The sequence below is a fragment of the Barbus barbus genome (genome assembly GCF_936440315.1).
Source record: "Barbus barbus genome assembly, chromosome: 26".
Lineage (NCBI taxonomy): Eukaryota > Metazoa > Chordata > Actinopteri > Cypriniformes > Cyprinidae > Barbus > Barbus barbus.
The window spans coordinates 30695938-30713222 of NC_136754.1; the positions used below are offsets into that span (position 1 = coordinate 30695938).

Here is a 17285-nt window from a genome sequence, read left to right on the forward strand (position 1 = left end):
AACTCCTCTGGTTTCTCAGGCTGAAGGAAAGGCCTTCTTTCAGCGCTGGCATAGCGTGAGCCGGGCCTGAAATCTGACTGGCGTTCGCATCGTTTGACCATGTCTGGTGAAGCGTGATCCTGTCGAGCGGTTCGTGACTGCTGGCTCTCAGGAGGTGCTTGTGGGTGAAGGTGACATCTCTGGCCCACATGCGGAGACCACACGGCTGTCCTGGACATCTGAAGGGAATCATTCTGAGAGCGTAGAGTGGAAAAGAACTCGACACAGAGAGCCGAGAGATGCTGTGAAAAACCTCCACTAATAAATTCCACTTAAAGGATCAATCATTTTCCAGGACCAGAACAAACATGCATTTTATTCGAAACATGGTTTTGTCAAAACATCCTAAATTTGCCATATAAACAGAAAAAAACAATCAGGCAAATAGATTTATAGGTTCTGCTCCTAAATTTTGTAATCTTTTTATTTAAAAGTGTCTTGTAGTTTTCATTCTTGCATTCATTATTTGAATGCTGGATATTTATGAGAAATATTTGATATGATAAAATGCAATAAACAGTAAGCTGCAACAAAACATGTTTGAAAACCTCAGATTCATCCAGAATGATTATTTTATGCTCCAGCTTTTAACCCAGCATATGATAGTGACAAAAAGAACATTTCTTGTATTTTTACTAGCCTGTTTTGTTCCGGTAGAAGAATCAGTCTTCAACATCATTGCATGTCTTCAGTAAACACCTGCATTTCCAGATGCTTCAGTGAGAGTCGAGGTGTAAAGAGTACCTGAAAACCATACTTGAGTAAAAGTACAGATACCTTAAAGTGAAAATTACTCCACTACAAGTTACAAGTCACCAATTCCAAAACAACTTGAGTAAAAGTATTAGAGTATCTGATTTTAACAGTACTTAAGTATTTAACTTGTAATAAATATAGGCTCAAAGATGCACTAGTAAAAGAGACATGCCAGTCAACAGCTGTAGCGTCGTGGAGAAGCTGGGGAAAACAGGCAGAGGCAAGGATCTATGTGTAGGCATTTCATGGAAAAACTAGAATAAACAATAAACCAACAACCACAGGCAAACAGACAACCCTTACATTCAACAACTCACAAAGAACTGAAGAAACATATATATATAGGAGGCAAACAAGCTGAACAAGATAAGATACAAACTGACTACAAACGCCATGGGAGACAGGAAGTGACATAGAAGTCCAGGACAAAGCACAGAAATAGCAACTAAAACAAGAAAGTGCTGATTTGTGAGGAGAGCAATAACACTTATTTTCTGAAAGCAAAATAAAACTGAACACCTCACAAAATTGCAAAAACAAAACAAACAATAACCTTTAAAAGGTCTCTGCAGTATAAAGGATAAATAAAATAATGTTAAGTAAAATTAAAAAGTCAAAGTCTTCTTTCTCTGGATGTGCTGGTTTGGACCTCATTGCCAGCAGCAGTCATGTCCTCGTCTCATATATAAAACACCTGTGATTCACAACTACTGGCTAACGAGCTTGCATTCACTTAAAGTAACCTTGTTGACAGGTTTGGGTGAGTAAGGACAAAATGCACAAGATATAGCACTTTCAGTGCCCTGTAGATGTCAATATCACATCTTTTGTAGCAGAAATAAACTGCTGCAGAAAAGCTATAGGCACCATGCAAAATGTAATGTGTAACTGCAACACTCATTACAAATGTAGTGGAGTAAAGAGTAAAAATGCTAACATCTTTGATACTCAGTACAAGTACAAAGTATCTGAAAAGATACTTAAGTACAGTAATTAGTTACATTTACTGAAGTACTTTACAGCTCTGCCTTCAAATACAGTGAAACCTGAGTAAATGTGAAATGCTCTTGAGTATTGACATTCACAGATGGCAGGTCATGGGCAGAGCGCCTGTTGAAACACAAAGATCTGCCATGAGACAGAATAAAAATGTCGGCAAGCCATTACACAGTGTTTTACAGAGAATATGATGCGCTGTAAAAAAAGTTTATGTGATGAGATGTTTGTTGTTCAGTTTACAAGCGCAGTAGTAACATGACTCCTGATCATTCCATTTCAACACCTTAGAAATGAACGTTTGAGGTGATGCAGTTCAGTTTAATAACAGTGCAGTTCATTAATTGTTCATATACACTATTTTTTGCACATTCATCTGTGTATGTGTGAGTGGAGTGGCAAACTGCAGACTGAACAAGCAAAAGGGATTATGCCACCGCCTCGTGGGGGAAATATAAAAACTCTTACCTAAGGAAGACTGAGTGAGTGTCAGGATCTTAGTCCTCCCATGCAATGCTTTAAAGGAATAGTTCACCCAAAAATAAAAATTCTGTCATTAATTACTCACCCTCTTGTTGCTCCAAACCCGTAAGACCATTCATCTTCAGAACACAAATTAAGATTTTTTTGATGAAACCTGAGAGCTTTCTGACCCTGCAATACAACTGACACGGTCAAGGCCCAGAACGGTAGTAAAGACATCGTTAAAATAATCCATGTGACATCAGTGGTTCAATCGTAATGTTATTAAGCACAGGACCCCGTAAATTACGCAAGGCCACCTCCACCTCGTGTCAAAGCGGCACGGCGCTTTCAATCTGCTGCAGAGACAAGGAAAAATAGGAAAGAAAGTGAGCAAGATAAGGGTAATTGATGGATTTCATAAAGCTGACGCTGAAATGGGGAAAAAGGTTGTTTTTGTTTATTAAGTACAGTACAGTTTTTATTTAACTTTTAGGTACAACACATTTGAATTAAATCATTATTTATTATCATTATTTATTATTATTATTATTTACCTGTATGTAAGCACAGTGCAGTGTTAATGTTCAGACGTTGTATTTACATTGTTAAATTGTAAATGTACAGATATTGTACATATATATTCTGAGATGGTGCCTAACCATTTGATCGTGTCTGTTTGGATCATAATCACATGGTAACCTGTGTTAATGCTTCTTCATTCAAAGCTTCATAACATATAATCATCCCATGAAATTATTAACAACTCAAATAGTGTGAAATAACAGAATCAATATTTATCAAAGCAGAATTGTGCAAGTTTGAAAGTTGATGCATCCCACATAAAAGGCTGCTCATCCCTAAGATTTGATCATTAATATGTACTTCTTCTTTAATTTACTTCGTATTGTAATAATAATCAATATTTTTCTATTAATGATCAGGCAAGTTTCATGATGGTGGTCTGACGGTGAGCCTGAAGTGGTGGTCCAATATCCAGAAATCTGATTTTACTACCCCCCCCCCCCCCCCCTTGAAAATGTCTCCTGCGACAACGCATGCGCTGCACTTTGTTTACAAGCAGAAGAAGACGCATGCTGTACAACAGTCTTCATAAACATATCTGAAGATTTCAACAGCGAGGATGACTTGCAACTGTTGTTGTCCAGCCTTATTTATTTGAAGCAGAATATACAGATGAACTATGAGTGATTCTACATCTGTTCTTAACTGTTCTTTTTTTCTGTTGGATGGAAAGCACTTTGTGATGCTTGCTCTAGAAAGGTGCTATTGAAATAGAGTACTTGCTTACTCCTGCGTCAGCAGCATCACACACATGCATCGGGATATTCTCATGAACATGCGGCAGAGACTGACACGAAAAAAAAGAAATTGTTGAATAAACAATTTTGTTATTTTTGCTTTATCATAGCTTAGCATAGCAAAGTATTCTCATAGATATTATGATCTACATGTATTCTCACAAAATTACAGTTGAACCACTGATGTCACATGGACTAGTTTCTCAATGTCCTTACATTTCTGGGCCTTGAATGTGTAAGTTGCATTGCAGGATGTATGCAGTTTTATACATTAAAAACTACACAAGTTACTAATTTCCATAAACACAAGCAGAGGTTGAGAAAAGCACAGGAACACATGATCACTCAGCAGGACTCTATATGAGGATTTATTACATTTATTCTGATGTTATTTCACTGACAGAAGTTCAGCTGCAGTATTAATGTCATGAAGAGAAAAGAAGAGACTCAGTAATAACACTGTTACTGATTTATCCTGCAGCTCAAAGCATTATGGGTAGAATCTCTCATCAGTCTATTCTGATTCCTCAACACAGTTTCACTGATGATCCAGAACCAACCAAAAACCCAGGATAGAGGGTCTGAGTGAATGTGGTCTGGACTGTGTGGATGAGGGTCATTGTGTCAGAGACGCTGTAGAAGGACAGAGTTCCTGCTCCGTGATCCACAAACACTCCTATTCTCCTGATGATGGGCTTTACAGGGAGACGAGTCTCTATGTTATTGTGTCTGAATGAGTATTTGGAGGGATGGCAGTACAAACTCCAGGACTGCTCATTAGATCCAAACACACACTCATCACCCAGTCCCTTCCTGCTGATGCTCTTATATGACACTGATATACACACAGCTCCACTCCACTGCAGCTCCCAGTAACAGCGTCCACACACACGCTCTCTACACAACACCTGATACTCATCAAATCTGTCTGGATGATCAGGATACGGCTGATCTGTGCCAGTGACAGTAATCACTCTGTTTCTCTCAGACAGACGGAGGCGTTTATTCACTGTGTTCAGATCCAGAGTGAGCTGCTGGGAATCTGATGGAGATAAAACACATCAGAATCAGGAATTATGGATCTGTTTGATCTGTTCATGTAGCTGAACTCTTCATGTTCAGGGTTCACGAGACCCAGCCTATCTGAGGGGTGTCCTTGTCCCCCTAAACAGGGCCGGCTCTAGGTTATTTGGTGCCCAAGGCGAGAGTGCCCCCCCCCCCCCTTGGAAAAAGCAACTCCACAGTTATTCCATAGTTATTCATTTTTTATTTTAAATGGGAACTTTTACCCCATCATTTAAAGCGCTAAAACCAGCTGTCAGATGTTTTCGCGCCACTCCCGGTTGCTGAGCAACGCGTGTGAGTTTGACAGCTGTCAGAGTGCCTCGTCGTTTTTAGGATTGTATAATCTAGTAAAAGAAATGGACAAATACAAGCAGTGTGTGGACAGTGCACAGTAAAAGTGTACAGCGTGTGCGCGGCTTTCATAATACGATACATACATTTAATTAACTTTTTTTTTTTTTTTTAATTCTGCAATTTTGCGCCCCGTCCAGCAGATGGCTTAAGCTGATTCATTTTTATGTATAGGACAGTCGAAATCTTCTAGGGCTGTGGCCGGGGTTTGCGTGATGTGATTTTATTGTTTATATACCATATTTATGTTTTTGCTTTGCTTTTTTTTATTATTATTATTATTATTAAGCTGGTCTGATCGATTCTCAATGAAAAAAGAAAAACTGTCAATATTCTGACTAGGGTGACCAGATGAGATTGGTTGAAATTCGGGACGGGGGGGGGGTAATGAATAATGAATAATAAAGATAATGAATTTCAAACGAAAGTGACTGAACCAATCATGTTTTTATTAATATAAGTAGCCTACATATACATACAATTTTATATAATATAGAAGTAATGTTAGGCTATTTTTATACTTCAAACTGAAGTTAATGAACCAAAAAAAAAAAAAAAAACAAGATGCTGCAGCCAATGACCAGCCGGCGGGGGCTGGTTGCCAGGCTGCAGGATGACTCAACCTCGCTCCACAGACAGTTTTTTATGTTTTATCAGACAATAACTATTTAAGATTTTGCTTCAGTATAATTTTCGGGACAATTAGAGCGGGATTCGGGATTCGGGACAGCAGCTTAGATTTCGGGACTGTCCCGAATTTTTCGGGACGTCTGGTCACCCTAATTCTGACAGCTGACATGAAAGAAAAACATAGGTATCATTTCATATAAATAACTGTGTATATTTGATAACTATAATAACGATATATAATTTTTATATTTAAAAAAATAACAATAATAATTTTTGCAGTACATCACCACCAAGGAAGATGAATGAAAACTGAGGAATTGTGCCTTTGTCCCTGTACCTTCTTCGTAAGTATCACACTGTTTTAGTTTTAATGCATTGTTGACTACTTTTAAATGTTTTGATCACATGCCCATAATACAGGTGGAGCATTTTGCTCTTGGATTTTAAAACACTTTTTCTCCTCCTTTTTCTGTATTTTTGTCTTTCTAAGAAGCACCAGAATCATAACTATACAAGAGACATTTCTAAAGAACGAGGAATATCATTTGAAGGTACAAAATGAAAAGAGAAATCTCATTGTGCCACTTTTCACAGCAGTTTTGTAGCGTCTGAGTTGCTTTAACTGTGACTAAGGATTGACTTCATATAGCATTCTTTAAGCAGTGTTGATGATCTTAAAAGGCTTTGTTGTTTGTGTCTTATCAAGGCCAGAAGAGACCAGGAAAGGTGTCTACATCTCAAGTAGGGATGTCTTCTAGAATGTTTGTTTTTAATTATTTTTGTTGTTATTTTTTGTAGTTTTTTAATTTAATATATCAGTGATAGTCCTCTGCAATTTGCTTGTTTTTTTCAGAGTGGAACAAGCATTGAGGAGCATATTCAAGACATCGCTGGAAGTGCTCAGCCCTGTCTCCTGGCTCTGGGAAGAATTATTCCGTTTTGCTCAGCATGCCATTCCATGCAAGTCAATCTCTTCTCTTGATGCCTTTGACGAACTGTTTAATGGGGTTAATTTACCCAAAAATGAAAATTGACATTTCATTCTAAACCTGTAAGACTTTCATTCATCTTCAAAACACCAATGAAGATATTTGAATGAAATATCTGAGAGATTTCTGTCCTTACATTGAGAGTCCACGCAACTAGCACATTCAAGGCCCAGAAAGGTAGTAATGACATCATTAAAGTAATCCGTGTGACTCCACTGGTTAAACCTTAATTTTATGCACGCATTCACAAAATGTCTGCTTTAATTTCAAACAAAACTCGTCTGTTGTCGTGCTCTCGTGTATGCTTGTCAGGGATTCATATTTTCATAAAATGATAAATTTATTAAAAACTTCCTTCAAGCTAACAAAGCACTCAAGTTGCTTAATAAAACTGACGTTAAACCACTAGAGTCTCACGGGTTAATTTAATGATGTCTTTAACACATTTCTGGGCCTTGAAAGATGTAGTTATAGGCTAGCGATGAAATTATAGAAGTCTGCCAGATTTCATTACAAATATCTTCATTTGTGTCCAGAATATGAACAAACGTCTTATAGGTTTGGAATGACATGAGGGTGAGTAATTAATGAGAATTAAAATTTTTGGTGAACAAACTTCTTAAGGCACAGTTTGTTTTTGGCACCACTTATAACACTATTCTACACGAGATGTACACTTTCATTCAGACCACTGTGTTCAACAAAGATGTTGGCAAAGTGAAGGTCCTTGTATTGCTGAGGTTAGAGCAAGGCTGCTTAGCTAGGTGGCTCAACCGCTTCTGTACTGAGTAGAGTGATGTACTGTCATTTCATGCAGACACGATGTATTTTTGTGCATGAAATTGTGTATTTTTCTTGAGCATGACAGCATTGTAATGTTTTAAATCTGACGTTGTTGATTTTGTTTTCTGTTCCGTTATTAAAACACCAGATGGGATTTAAAATGAGAGAATTTTTCACTATTATAAATGTAAATGAACTCTACATGTGAAACATTAACACTAATTAGAATAAATTCCTGCAGAGTTAAATTGTGGTAACACAGAACAGAGTTAATTTCCCCTTGTGTTAAACTCTGGGAACACTATTCAGTGTCGAGCAGTGTTACTTTTTTTACTCAAAATAGAGTTGATTTAACTCTGAAAATTTGACACTATGATGAGAGTCAATGTATCACCAATTCTGAGTGGGACCAAATACACTCGGGCCAAGTGTTAAATTTAACTCTTATAGAGTTCATTTAACACTGAAAACTGTACGGTGTAGTCAGAGGTGGGTAGTAACGAGTTACATTTACTTCGTTACATTTACTTGAGTACATTTTTTGGGTAACTAATACTTTTAGAGTATATTTTAAAATGGGTACTTTTACTCTTACTCAAGTATATTTTTAGAGAAAAAACGGTACTTTTACTTCGTTACTGTGGGCGTCGCGCCTCTCGCTACTTTATCTTAATGCAATACAAGTTAAAAATGCTTCAGTTTATTCCAAACGCGCCGTCTACTTTTCTCTGGGCAATGAACGATGCCCGTTCGCGAATGATTCATTCTTTTGAATCGATTCTGTATAAAGGCTTTATCAAACCAGTTGGCAAACCAGTGAATCGGTTCGCGAATCAGTTTGAATGATTCGTTCAGTTCCCTGCCGCACGCGCTGAGTCTCTGAAGCCGTTCTCTCTCAGATAACAGAGAGTTTAAGAACATCAAGAGCGCTGAAGACATGGCTTTGGATCTACAGTTCAGGTGAAAGCAAATCTGCAAAGGCTTGTTTGCTAGAGCTATATGAAGATCTTTATTAGATGAACACCGCGTGTGCTGTCTACTGTTCCACAGGTATAGGCCACGATACCACTATGATATTACCAGTTTGTTGTACATGTACCTTACATTAAATACAATGTATAATTTATACATTAAATAAGCTGTCACAGAGTATGAAATGAACACCCGCGGAACCTGCGTTAGCTCTGCGCAGCGGCGCGCGGCCTGTTCTAGACACAATTAATATTCATATTTTTACTATATTTATGCTTGCAAAAATATAGGCTACATTTGTTTACATTTTGCAGAACAGAAGATCCGTCAATATGCATTTGTTTCGTTATGTTCAGAGCAGTCATGTGAGGAGTTTTCAGAGGTTATAGAATAATACAAAATTCATTTACTTTAAAATATAATTTAATTCAGTGATGCAAATCAGAATTTTCATCAGCTGTTACTCCAGTTTTCGGAGTCATATGATCCTTCAGAAATCATTCTAATATATTTTATAGATTTATTACCAGTGTTGGAAACAGTTTTGCTGCTTAATATTTTTTGGAACCTGTGACATTTTGTTTAGGATTCTTTGATGAATAGAAAGCTAAAAAGAGCAGCACTGATAATAAATCAACATGATTCCTGAAGGATTATGTGACTCTGAAGACTGGGGTAAAGGCTGATGAAAATTCTGATTTGCATCACTGAAATAAATTACATTAAAAAAAAAAAAAAAAAAAAAATTTAAAGGCAGTGTGTGTGTGTATACACACACACACACACACACACATTACATAAATGTAATCTATATATCTAAATAAAAATAGACTATATTCAGTATATAATCCAAAGTAACTAGTAACTAACTACTTGAGTAGTTTTTTTATCCGATACTTTTTTACTCTTACTCAAGTAACTATTCAGACTATTACTTTTACTTTTACTTGAGTAAATATTTTTAGAAGTACTTTTACTTTTACTTGAGTACAGTTTTTGAATACTCTACCCACCTCTGGGTGTAGTAAGGTTTTCCTCTGTGTATATCCTTACAAGTAAATTTAGTTTATTGTCCCCCTACTGTTAGACCAAATTTACACCTGTTTACATCATCAATTATAAAACTCTTCTTTCTGCTTCTACAGAAGAACATGAACACACTCAGAGAGTTTATCAGCTTGTTTTCTTACTGACTTACATTGTAGGAAGTGGTTCCTGGTCCTGGGAACAATGTTGGTGAATGTGACTGTGGAAATCAACAGACATGAACAGTGTGATTCTCATGATCCTGCATCCATTCCTAACACATTTCTAATATGATGTTCTCCATGATATGAGATGATGATGATGGACTGGTTTCTGAGAGCAGATGAATCTGCAGGACTTTACCTCTGTCTGAGATCTTCTTGAGCTCCTCTCTGCAGAAATCCTCCAGTTTGTCTCTCAGCTGATGAACAGATTCTCTCAGATCATCAAAAGAGACGAGAGAACTGAAGAGATCATCATTTACGTCTGTAGATTCAGGAGGAGCTGAGAGAGACTGGACACTCTACAGAAAACACAAATCACAACTCATCAGCTCCACACAGGGACACCGCTTATACAAGTGAAAGAAAAGATGAGACCTATTCGAGCAAGATTTCCAGAGCTGACAGCCATTAATCTCTTTCAGAACAAGATGATGAGCTGAGAGCCTGACTGATGATTATATAATAAGACTCTCATGAAATGTTTCTCTGTGAGTCTGGTGTCACAGCAGGATCTGCTCAAGTCCACTATGATGCTGTTCTTCTAGATCTGTGTTACCTGCAGGAACTGGATGTGATCCTGTGTGTGTGAAAGCTGCTCCAGCTCAGCGTCTCTCCTCCTCAGATCATTGATCTCCTGCTCCAGTCTCTCCAGTCGTCCTTCAGCTCCACTCACTGCTTGCTTTTCCTGATCTCTGATCAGCCGTATCAGCTCAGAGCGGCTTCTCTCAATGGAGCGGATGAGCTCAGTAAAGATCCTCTCACTGTCCTCCACTGCTGTCTGTGCAGAGCGCTGTTAGGACACACAGTGATTCAGGCTTCAGTGAGTCTGAACTGAGACGGAGACAAACTTCTCTTCTTCTCCAGACTCACCTTATGAGACTCCACAGCCTCTCTCAGCTGCTGGAGATCTTTCTCTCTCTGCTGGATTCTCTGCTGGAGCGTCTTCTGCGTCTCCTTCAAGTCTCTCTGTTGAGGAAAAAAATGCTTAAAATGTTACAGTACATACAATGTACCACTAAATCATTAAATAAAGGTTGCGTGAATCCAAAATTGGTGGAGTGGATCAGTGCCTAAAGATCTTTTTCTGGAATGTTAAAAGTGGAAATGCAAACTCAAAATGTCCTTGATATTTACTCTTATAAGAGGTTACTCCACAATAATATACTGCACATTTCATATCTCAAATCTAACTGCCCAGTTTAAAATATGAGTGTTTGTTCGACTACGCCAGGATTTGAAATGGCCCTGTTCATGACATCACCGTTTCTCTCTACACACCCCTGAACATGTAAAACAAGGAGGTGTGCTCAACAACTCAAGTCTGTCATGAGTTTATGTCTCGCTGTTCATTGTGAAACAAACTCAGAATTGCAAATTAAAAAAGCCATAATTGTGAAATAAAGTTGCAATTACCTTCTTTCTTTCTCTCTTTGCCTTCCAATCCATTCATTTGTGACAGAGCATGAAACAAATATTTGGCTATCTATTCACATAAGCAAGTGAATAAATATTCCCTGGAGTAATATTAGCCTGCTAATACTAATATAATGTACACTAGTCAGGTGAGGCGTCAGGTGAGCACTGAGTCTACTGCGCATGCGCTGATTTGTGACTACGTGTTTTGAGTTTGAGCTCTGTCAAGTTGATTCTTTATCGTCTATTTTTTTATCTTAAAACTATTTTATACACTATCTTTTTCGTTTTTATAACGTGTGAATATATCCACAATAGCATTCTAAAACAAAAACAATCGGAGCGCCTTGTTATCACTAGTTTTATTTTGATTTCTCGTGTTTGCTATTAGCTTATAGCCCGTTAGCATAGGCAGCGTGCCTGCCGCTAATCTAGCTTACACTGCTAATACTCTATTCACACACATTGCCTTTGTCTCACTCTTATTTGCTTAAATGGCGGATTTGTGTCTACCTTTGAGTGCAGGTGAGGACACGTTCGAGCTGCATTCGGTGCAGCTGGAGCTGGAGGCCGTGGAGAAGCAGATCCGCGACCTGGTGGAGAAGCAGGCCCATCTGAGAGAGAGGAGAGCCGCGCTGGAAACATCCCGGGCTGAAGCTCACAAGTCCGGGGTAAGTATACAGCACGCTGCTAACACTCCCACCACCTCTACTCCGTGCGTTTCTCTATACAGACACTGTGCACCCAGGACGCGGTCTTCACAGATGTCCTTCACTCCGGCGCCGGGACGCCACGGACCCTGGGTGCAACAACAGCAGCGGAAGACGCGAGCCAGGCCCTGGGGGACAACCTCGCCGCCTCCGGTCTTCGAGATCTCCACCCAGAACCGCTTCGCTCCCCTCCGCGAGACGGAACGCGACGCTGTGATCGTCGGAAGCTCCATCGTCCGGCACGTCCGTGCTACGCTAGCTGAAGGTAAAGTGCACACACACTGTTTCCCCGGTGCTCGTGTTCTCGATGTTTCTGCGCAGATACCCGCGATCCTGAAGGGCGATGAGAGCATCGGGGCTGTCGTGCTGCACGTGGGGACTAACGACATCAAGCTGCGGCAGACGGAGACACTGAAGAGGGACTACAGGAGCCTGATCGAGACGGTACGCAGCACATCGCCCGCGGCGAAGATCATCGTGTCAGGTCCACTTCCGACGTATCGACGAGGACACGAAAGGTTCAGTAGACTTTTTGCTTTAAACGAATGGTTATCGTCATGGTGTAAAGAACAGAAACTGCTCTTTGTTAATAATTGGAATCTTTTCTGGGAGCGTCCTAGGCTTTTCCGTGCTGATGGCCTGCACCCCAGCAGAGTCGGAGCGGAACTCCTGTCGGACAACATCTCCAGGACGCTACGCTCCATCTGACTAGTAAGCCAATTCTCAAATGACTTTTGTTCTACCCACTTAAATGATAGAAGTACCCGCGTTGTCCAATCTATACAGACTGTGTCTGTCCCCCGAATAGCGAGGTCAAAATATAAATTTAATGCAGGATCTAGAAAAAATCTGATCGTGATTAAACCAGAAAAACACAAAATAAATGAACAAAAACAATTTTTGAAGCTTGGGCTCCTAAATATTAGATCACTTGCACCCAAAGCAGTTATTGTAAATGAAATGATCACAGATAATAATTTTGATGTACTCTGCCTGACTGAAACCTGGCTGAAACCAAATGAATATTTTGGTCTAAATGAGTCTACTCCACCAAGCTACTGTTATAAACATGAGCCCCGTCAGACTGGTCGTGGTGGAGGTGTAGCAACAATATATAGTGATATTCTCAATGTTACTCAGAAAACAGGATACAGGAGGTTTAAGTCATTCGAAATACTTCTGCTTAATGTTACACTGATAGATATGCAAAATAAATCTCTCTTATCTCTTGCTCTGGCTACTGTGTATAGACCGCCAGGGCCATATACAGATTTCCTAAAAGAATTTGCAGATTTCCTCTCAGATCTATTGGTTAATGTTGATAAACTGCTAATTGTCGGAGATTTTAACATGCACGTTGATAATACAAATGATGTGCTAGGACTTGCGTTTACTGACCTAATAAACTCTTTTGGAGTCAAGCAAAACGTCACCGGGCCCACTCATCGTTTTAATCATACGCTAGATTTAATTATATCGCATGGACTTGATCTTACCGATATAGATATCGTACCTCAAAGTGATGATGTTACTGATCATTTCCTTGTATCGTGCATGCTGCGTATTACTGATATTAGTTATATGGCTCCGCGTTATCGTCCGGGCAGAACTATTGTTCCAGCCACCAAAGACAGATTCACAAATAACCTGCCTAATTTATCTCAACTGCTCTGTGTACCCATAAATACACATGAACTAGACGAAATAACTAGCAACATGGGCACTATCTTCTCTAATACATTAGAAGCTGTTGCCCCCCTCAAATTGAAAAAGGTTAGAGAAAACCGTACTGCGCCATGGTACAACAGTTATACCCATTCTCTCAAGAAAGAAACTCGTATTCTTGAGCGCAAATGGAGAAAAACTAACTTGGAAGTTTGTAGAATTGCGTGGAAAAACAGTATGTCAGCTATAGACAGGCTCTAAAAGCTGCCAGGGTAGAGCATATCCGCAAACTCATAGATAATAACCAAAACAATCCAAGGTTCTTATTTAGCACAGTGGCTAGATTAACAAATAAACAGACACCGCCCGATCTAAATATTCCCTCACAATTTAATAGTAATGATTTTATGAATTTCTTTACTGATAAAATAGATAACATCAGAAATACAATAACAAATGTAGATTCTACTGCGTCTAGTATTTCAGCTTCATTCATCGCACCCAAAGAAAAACTGCAGTGCTTTACAACTATAGGACAGGAAGAGCTAAATAAACTTATCAGTGCATCTAAACCAACAACGTGTTTATTAGATCCTGTACCCACTAAACTACTGAAAGAGTTGTTACCCGTAGCAGAAGAACCGCTTCTCAATATTATTAACTCATCGTTATCTTTAGGTCACGTCCCAAAACCATTCAAGCTGGCGGTTATTAAGCCTCTTATTAAGAAACCACAACTAGATTCTAATGAACTGGCAAATTACAAACCCATTTCAAATCTTCCGTTTATGTCAAAAATTTTAGAGAAACTGCAGAAACTGCACTTGTTAAAATTACGAATGACTTGCTTCTTGCTTCAGATCAAGGCTGCACCTCATTGCTAGTATTACTTGATCTTAGTGCTGCGTTCGACACTATAGACCATGATATACTCATAGATCGACTACAAAACCATATTGGTATTCAAGGGCAGGCTTTAAGATGGTTTAAATCATACCTGTCCGATCGCTACCACTTTGTCCATTTAAATGGAGAGTCATCACAATTATCACCAGTAAAGTATGGAGTACCACAAGGATCTGTCCTAGGTCCTCTGCTATTTTCAATATACATGTTGCCTCTTGGTAATATTATTAGAAAATACGGGATTAGTTTTCATTGCTATGCTGATGATACTCAACTATATATCTCAACAAAACCAGGTGAAACTTCTAAACTATCTAAGGTAATAGATTGTGTAAAAAATTTAAAAGATTGGATGACCAATAATTTCCTCCTATTAAATTCAGATAAGACAGAGATATTACTTATTGGACCAAAAAACAGTACACAGAATCTCTTGGATTACAATTTGCAACTAGACGGATGCACTGTCACATCCTCTAAAGTCAAAAATCTGGGTGTTATATTAGACAGCAACTTGTCCTTTAAAAATCATATTTCCCATGTTACAAAAACAGCATTCTTCCATCTTAGAAACATTGCCAAGCTTCGAAACATGCTCCCTGTTTCTGATGCAGAAAAGCTAGTTCATGCATTCATGACCTCTAGACTGGACTATTGTAATGCACTGCTAGCTGGTCGTCCTGCATCTTCAATAAACAAGCTACAGATAGTCCAAAATGCAGCGGCTAGAGTTCTTACCAGGTCAAGAAAATATGATCATATTACCCCAATTTTACAGTCTCTGCACTGGCTACCTATTCAGTTCCGTATCATTTACAAAATATTATTACTTGCCTATAAGGCCCTAAATGGTTTAGCTCCTGCGTACCTAACTTGTCTTCTACCACGCTACAATCCAACCCGCTCCTTAAGGTCGCAAAACTCTGGACTTTTGGTAGTACCTAGGATAGCAAAGTCCACTAAAGGAGGTAGAGCTTTTTCACATTTGGCTCCCAAACTCTGGAATAGCCTTCCTGATAACGTTCGGGGTTCAGACACACTCTCTATGTTTAAATCTAGATTAAAGACACATCTCTTTAGCCAAGCATTCACATAATGCATTTTATAATCTTGTACTGTAGTATATCTGATCAAATGTACATTATTATTATTCTTTAGCTTGGGATGGAACAGCAGCTACGCTAATTATGTTTCTATTTGTCTCTGTTTCTGCCACGGGATTAACATCCCGTGGTAATTAGGAATGACAGAAGCTTCAGTCTGGATCCAACCCCTAAATGATCTGAGATGACCGAACACCTAAGAAAATGCCAACCCCTCAGAGGATGCCAACGCTCAGACAACATACAGAATTACCAAATGACCACTGGAACTAGTTGAGACCTTACAATCTGACTTTGCTGCAGTTAAATTGAACTGCTGGTTTGTTGGCCAGAGGCCAATGTTTGATATTGATATTGTGATATGTTTGATATTGATATTGTGATATGTTTGATATTGTGCAGTTGCTTTGACACAATTTACATTGTTAAAAGCGCTATATAAATAAAGGTGACTTGACTTGACTTGACTAGTACTAATACTGAGATAATATAGTTGATTATTACAAAACACCCTTTCAGTGATACAAGCATTGGTTACTCGGTTAAGGTTTATTATTAACTATGAAAAATGTATTGTTGTTAAAAAATAAATAGCTCTTTATTGTTACCTCTTTATTGTTTCCTCTTAAAGAATACAAGTATAAACTAAATTAAGCATAAGTTTAATTTCTCATCAGTCCTCACCTGTTTCTCTGTCCTCTGTGCTGCAGCTGATACAGTGTCGTGGTTTTTATGTTCATCCACCAAACACAGCAAGCAAATACATTTCTGATCAGTGCGACAGAAAACCTCAAGGAGCTTGTCATGTTTCTGGCAGATCATCTCCTGCAGTCGTCCAGTGGCTTCAGTCAGATTGTGTCTCTTTCCTTTAAAGAAACTCTCATGTTGTTCGAGGTGATTCTGACAGTAAGAGTTCAGACACACCAGACAGGACTTGACGGCTTTGTATTTTCTTCCAGTACAGACGTCACACTGAACATCTCCAGCTCCAGCAGGAACCACACTTTGAAGATTAGTCTTCTTCAGTTTCTCCACAACTTCAGCCAGCACAGTGTTTCTAGCTAAAGCAGGTCTTGGACTGAAGGTCTGTCTGCACTGAGGGCAGCTGTAGACTCTCTTCTCATCCTCCTCATTCCAGCAGTCTGTAATACAGCTCTTACAGTAACTGTGTCCACACTGGATGGTCACTGGATCCTTCAGGAGATCCAGACACACCGGACACATGAACTGCTCCTCTGAAATACGGGCTTCTGCCATTTTACTGCACAAATACAGACACAAACACACAACAGCTCAACTACACTTCAGTTTCTCTTTCCCTGAAGTCATGTGATTCCTGTTTCCTGGTTCTGTGTTTGAGGGACGTGTGCAAAACAGGTTTGTCTGTGAGTCTGTAAAACAGGTTCCTCATTCCTGAGGTAGTTTCGACACACCTGACTGTTATTAAAGTAAATGCAAAGACCTTGATTAATTGATTCAGGTGCATTTAATTAGAGATGAAACTAATGCTGCATTTCAGGCAGATTTTTGAGCCTGTAAATCACGACTCACGACTTTGTAGCGTTCCAGGCAAGTCACGCCAAACTACCTAAGCGCAAAGAATTGTGGTAGCTAGATGTAAACAAACTAGCATGGCGGACCGTACAGGGCTTGTGCTCATTTAGAATCATTTCTATCGCCAAAGGTGCTTCCTTGCTTATTTGAGGGAAACGGAGGAGGAAAAACGGCGCTTAAGACAAGAAACCTTTTATTTTACTTTATTTGTATATTTGGAAATGCATCTGTAGGTGCTGCCATTGTTGTTTCGCGGGCTGTGTGACATCAGAGCGTGGAAGTGGGAGTACATCGATCTAGTATAAGTTCACGGGTGGGA

The 17285-nt window shown here is 39.1% G+C and overlaps 1 protein-coding gene across 1 annotated transcript; it reads right to left on the reverse strand.

Moving 5' to 3' along the window:
• Positions 1-3673: 3673 nt before the first annotated feature.
• On the reverse strand, positions 3674-16748 carry LOC306846187 (tripartite motif-containing protein 16-like). Its single transcript, XM_079379342.1, has 6 exons — positions 16097-16748; positions 10486-10581; positions 10172-10405; positions 9755-9914; positions 9564-9611; positions 3674-4617 (listed from the first exon to the last, which is right to left on the reverse strand). The coding sequence occupies exons 1-6, from the start codon at positions 16667-16669 to the stop codon at positions 4103-4105; spliced, it is 1626 nt and encodes a 541-aa protein (XP_079235468.1). The 5' UTR covers positions 16670-16748; the 3' UTR covers positions 3674-4102.
• Between the last annotated feature and the right edge of the window lie 537 nt (positions 16749-17285).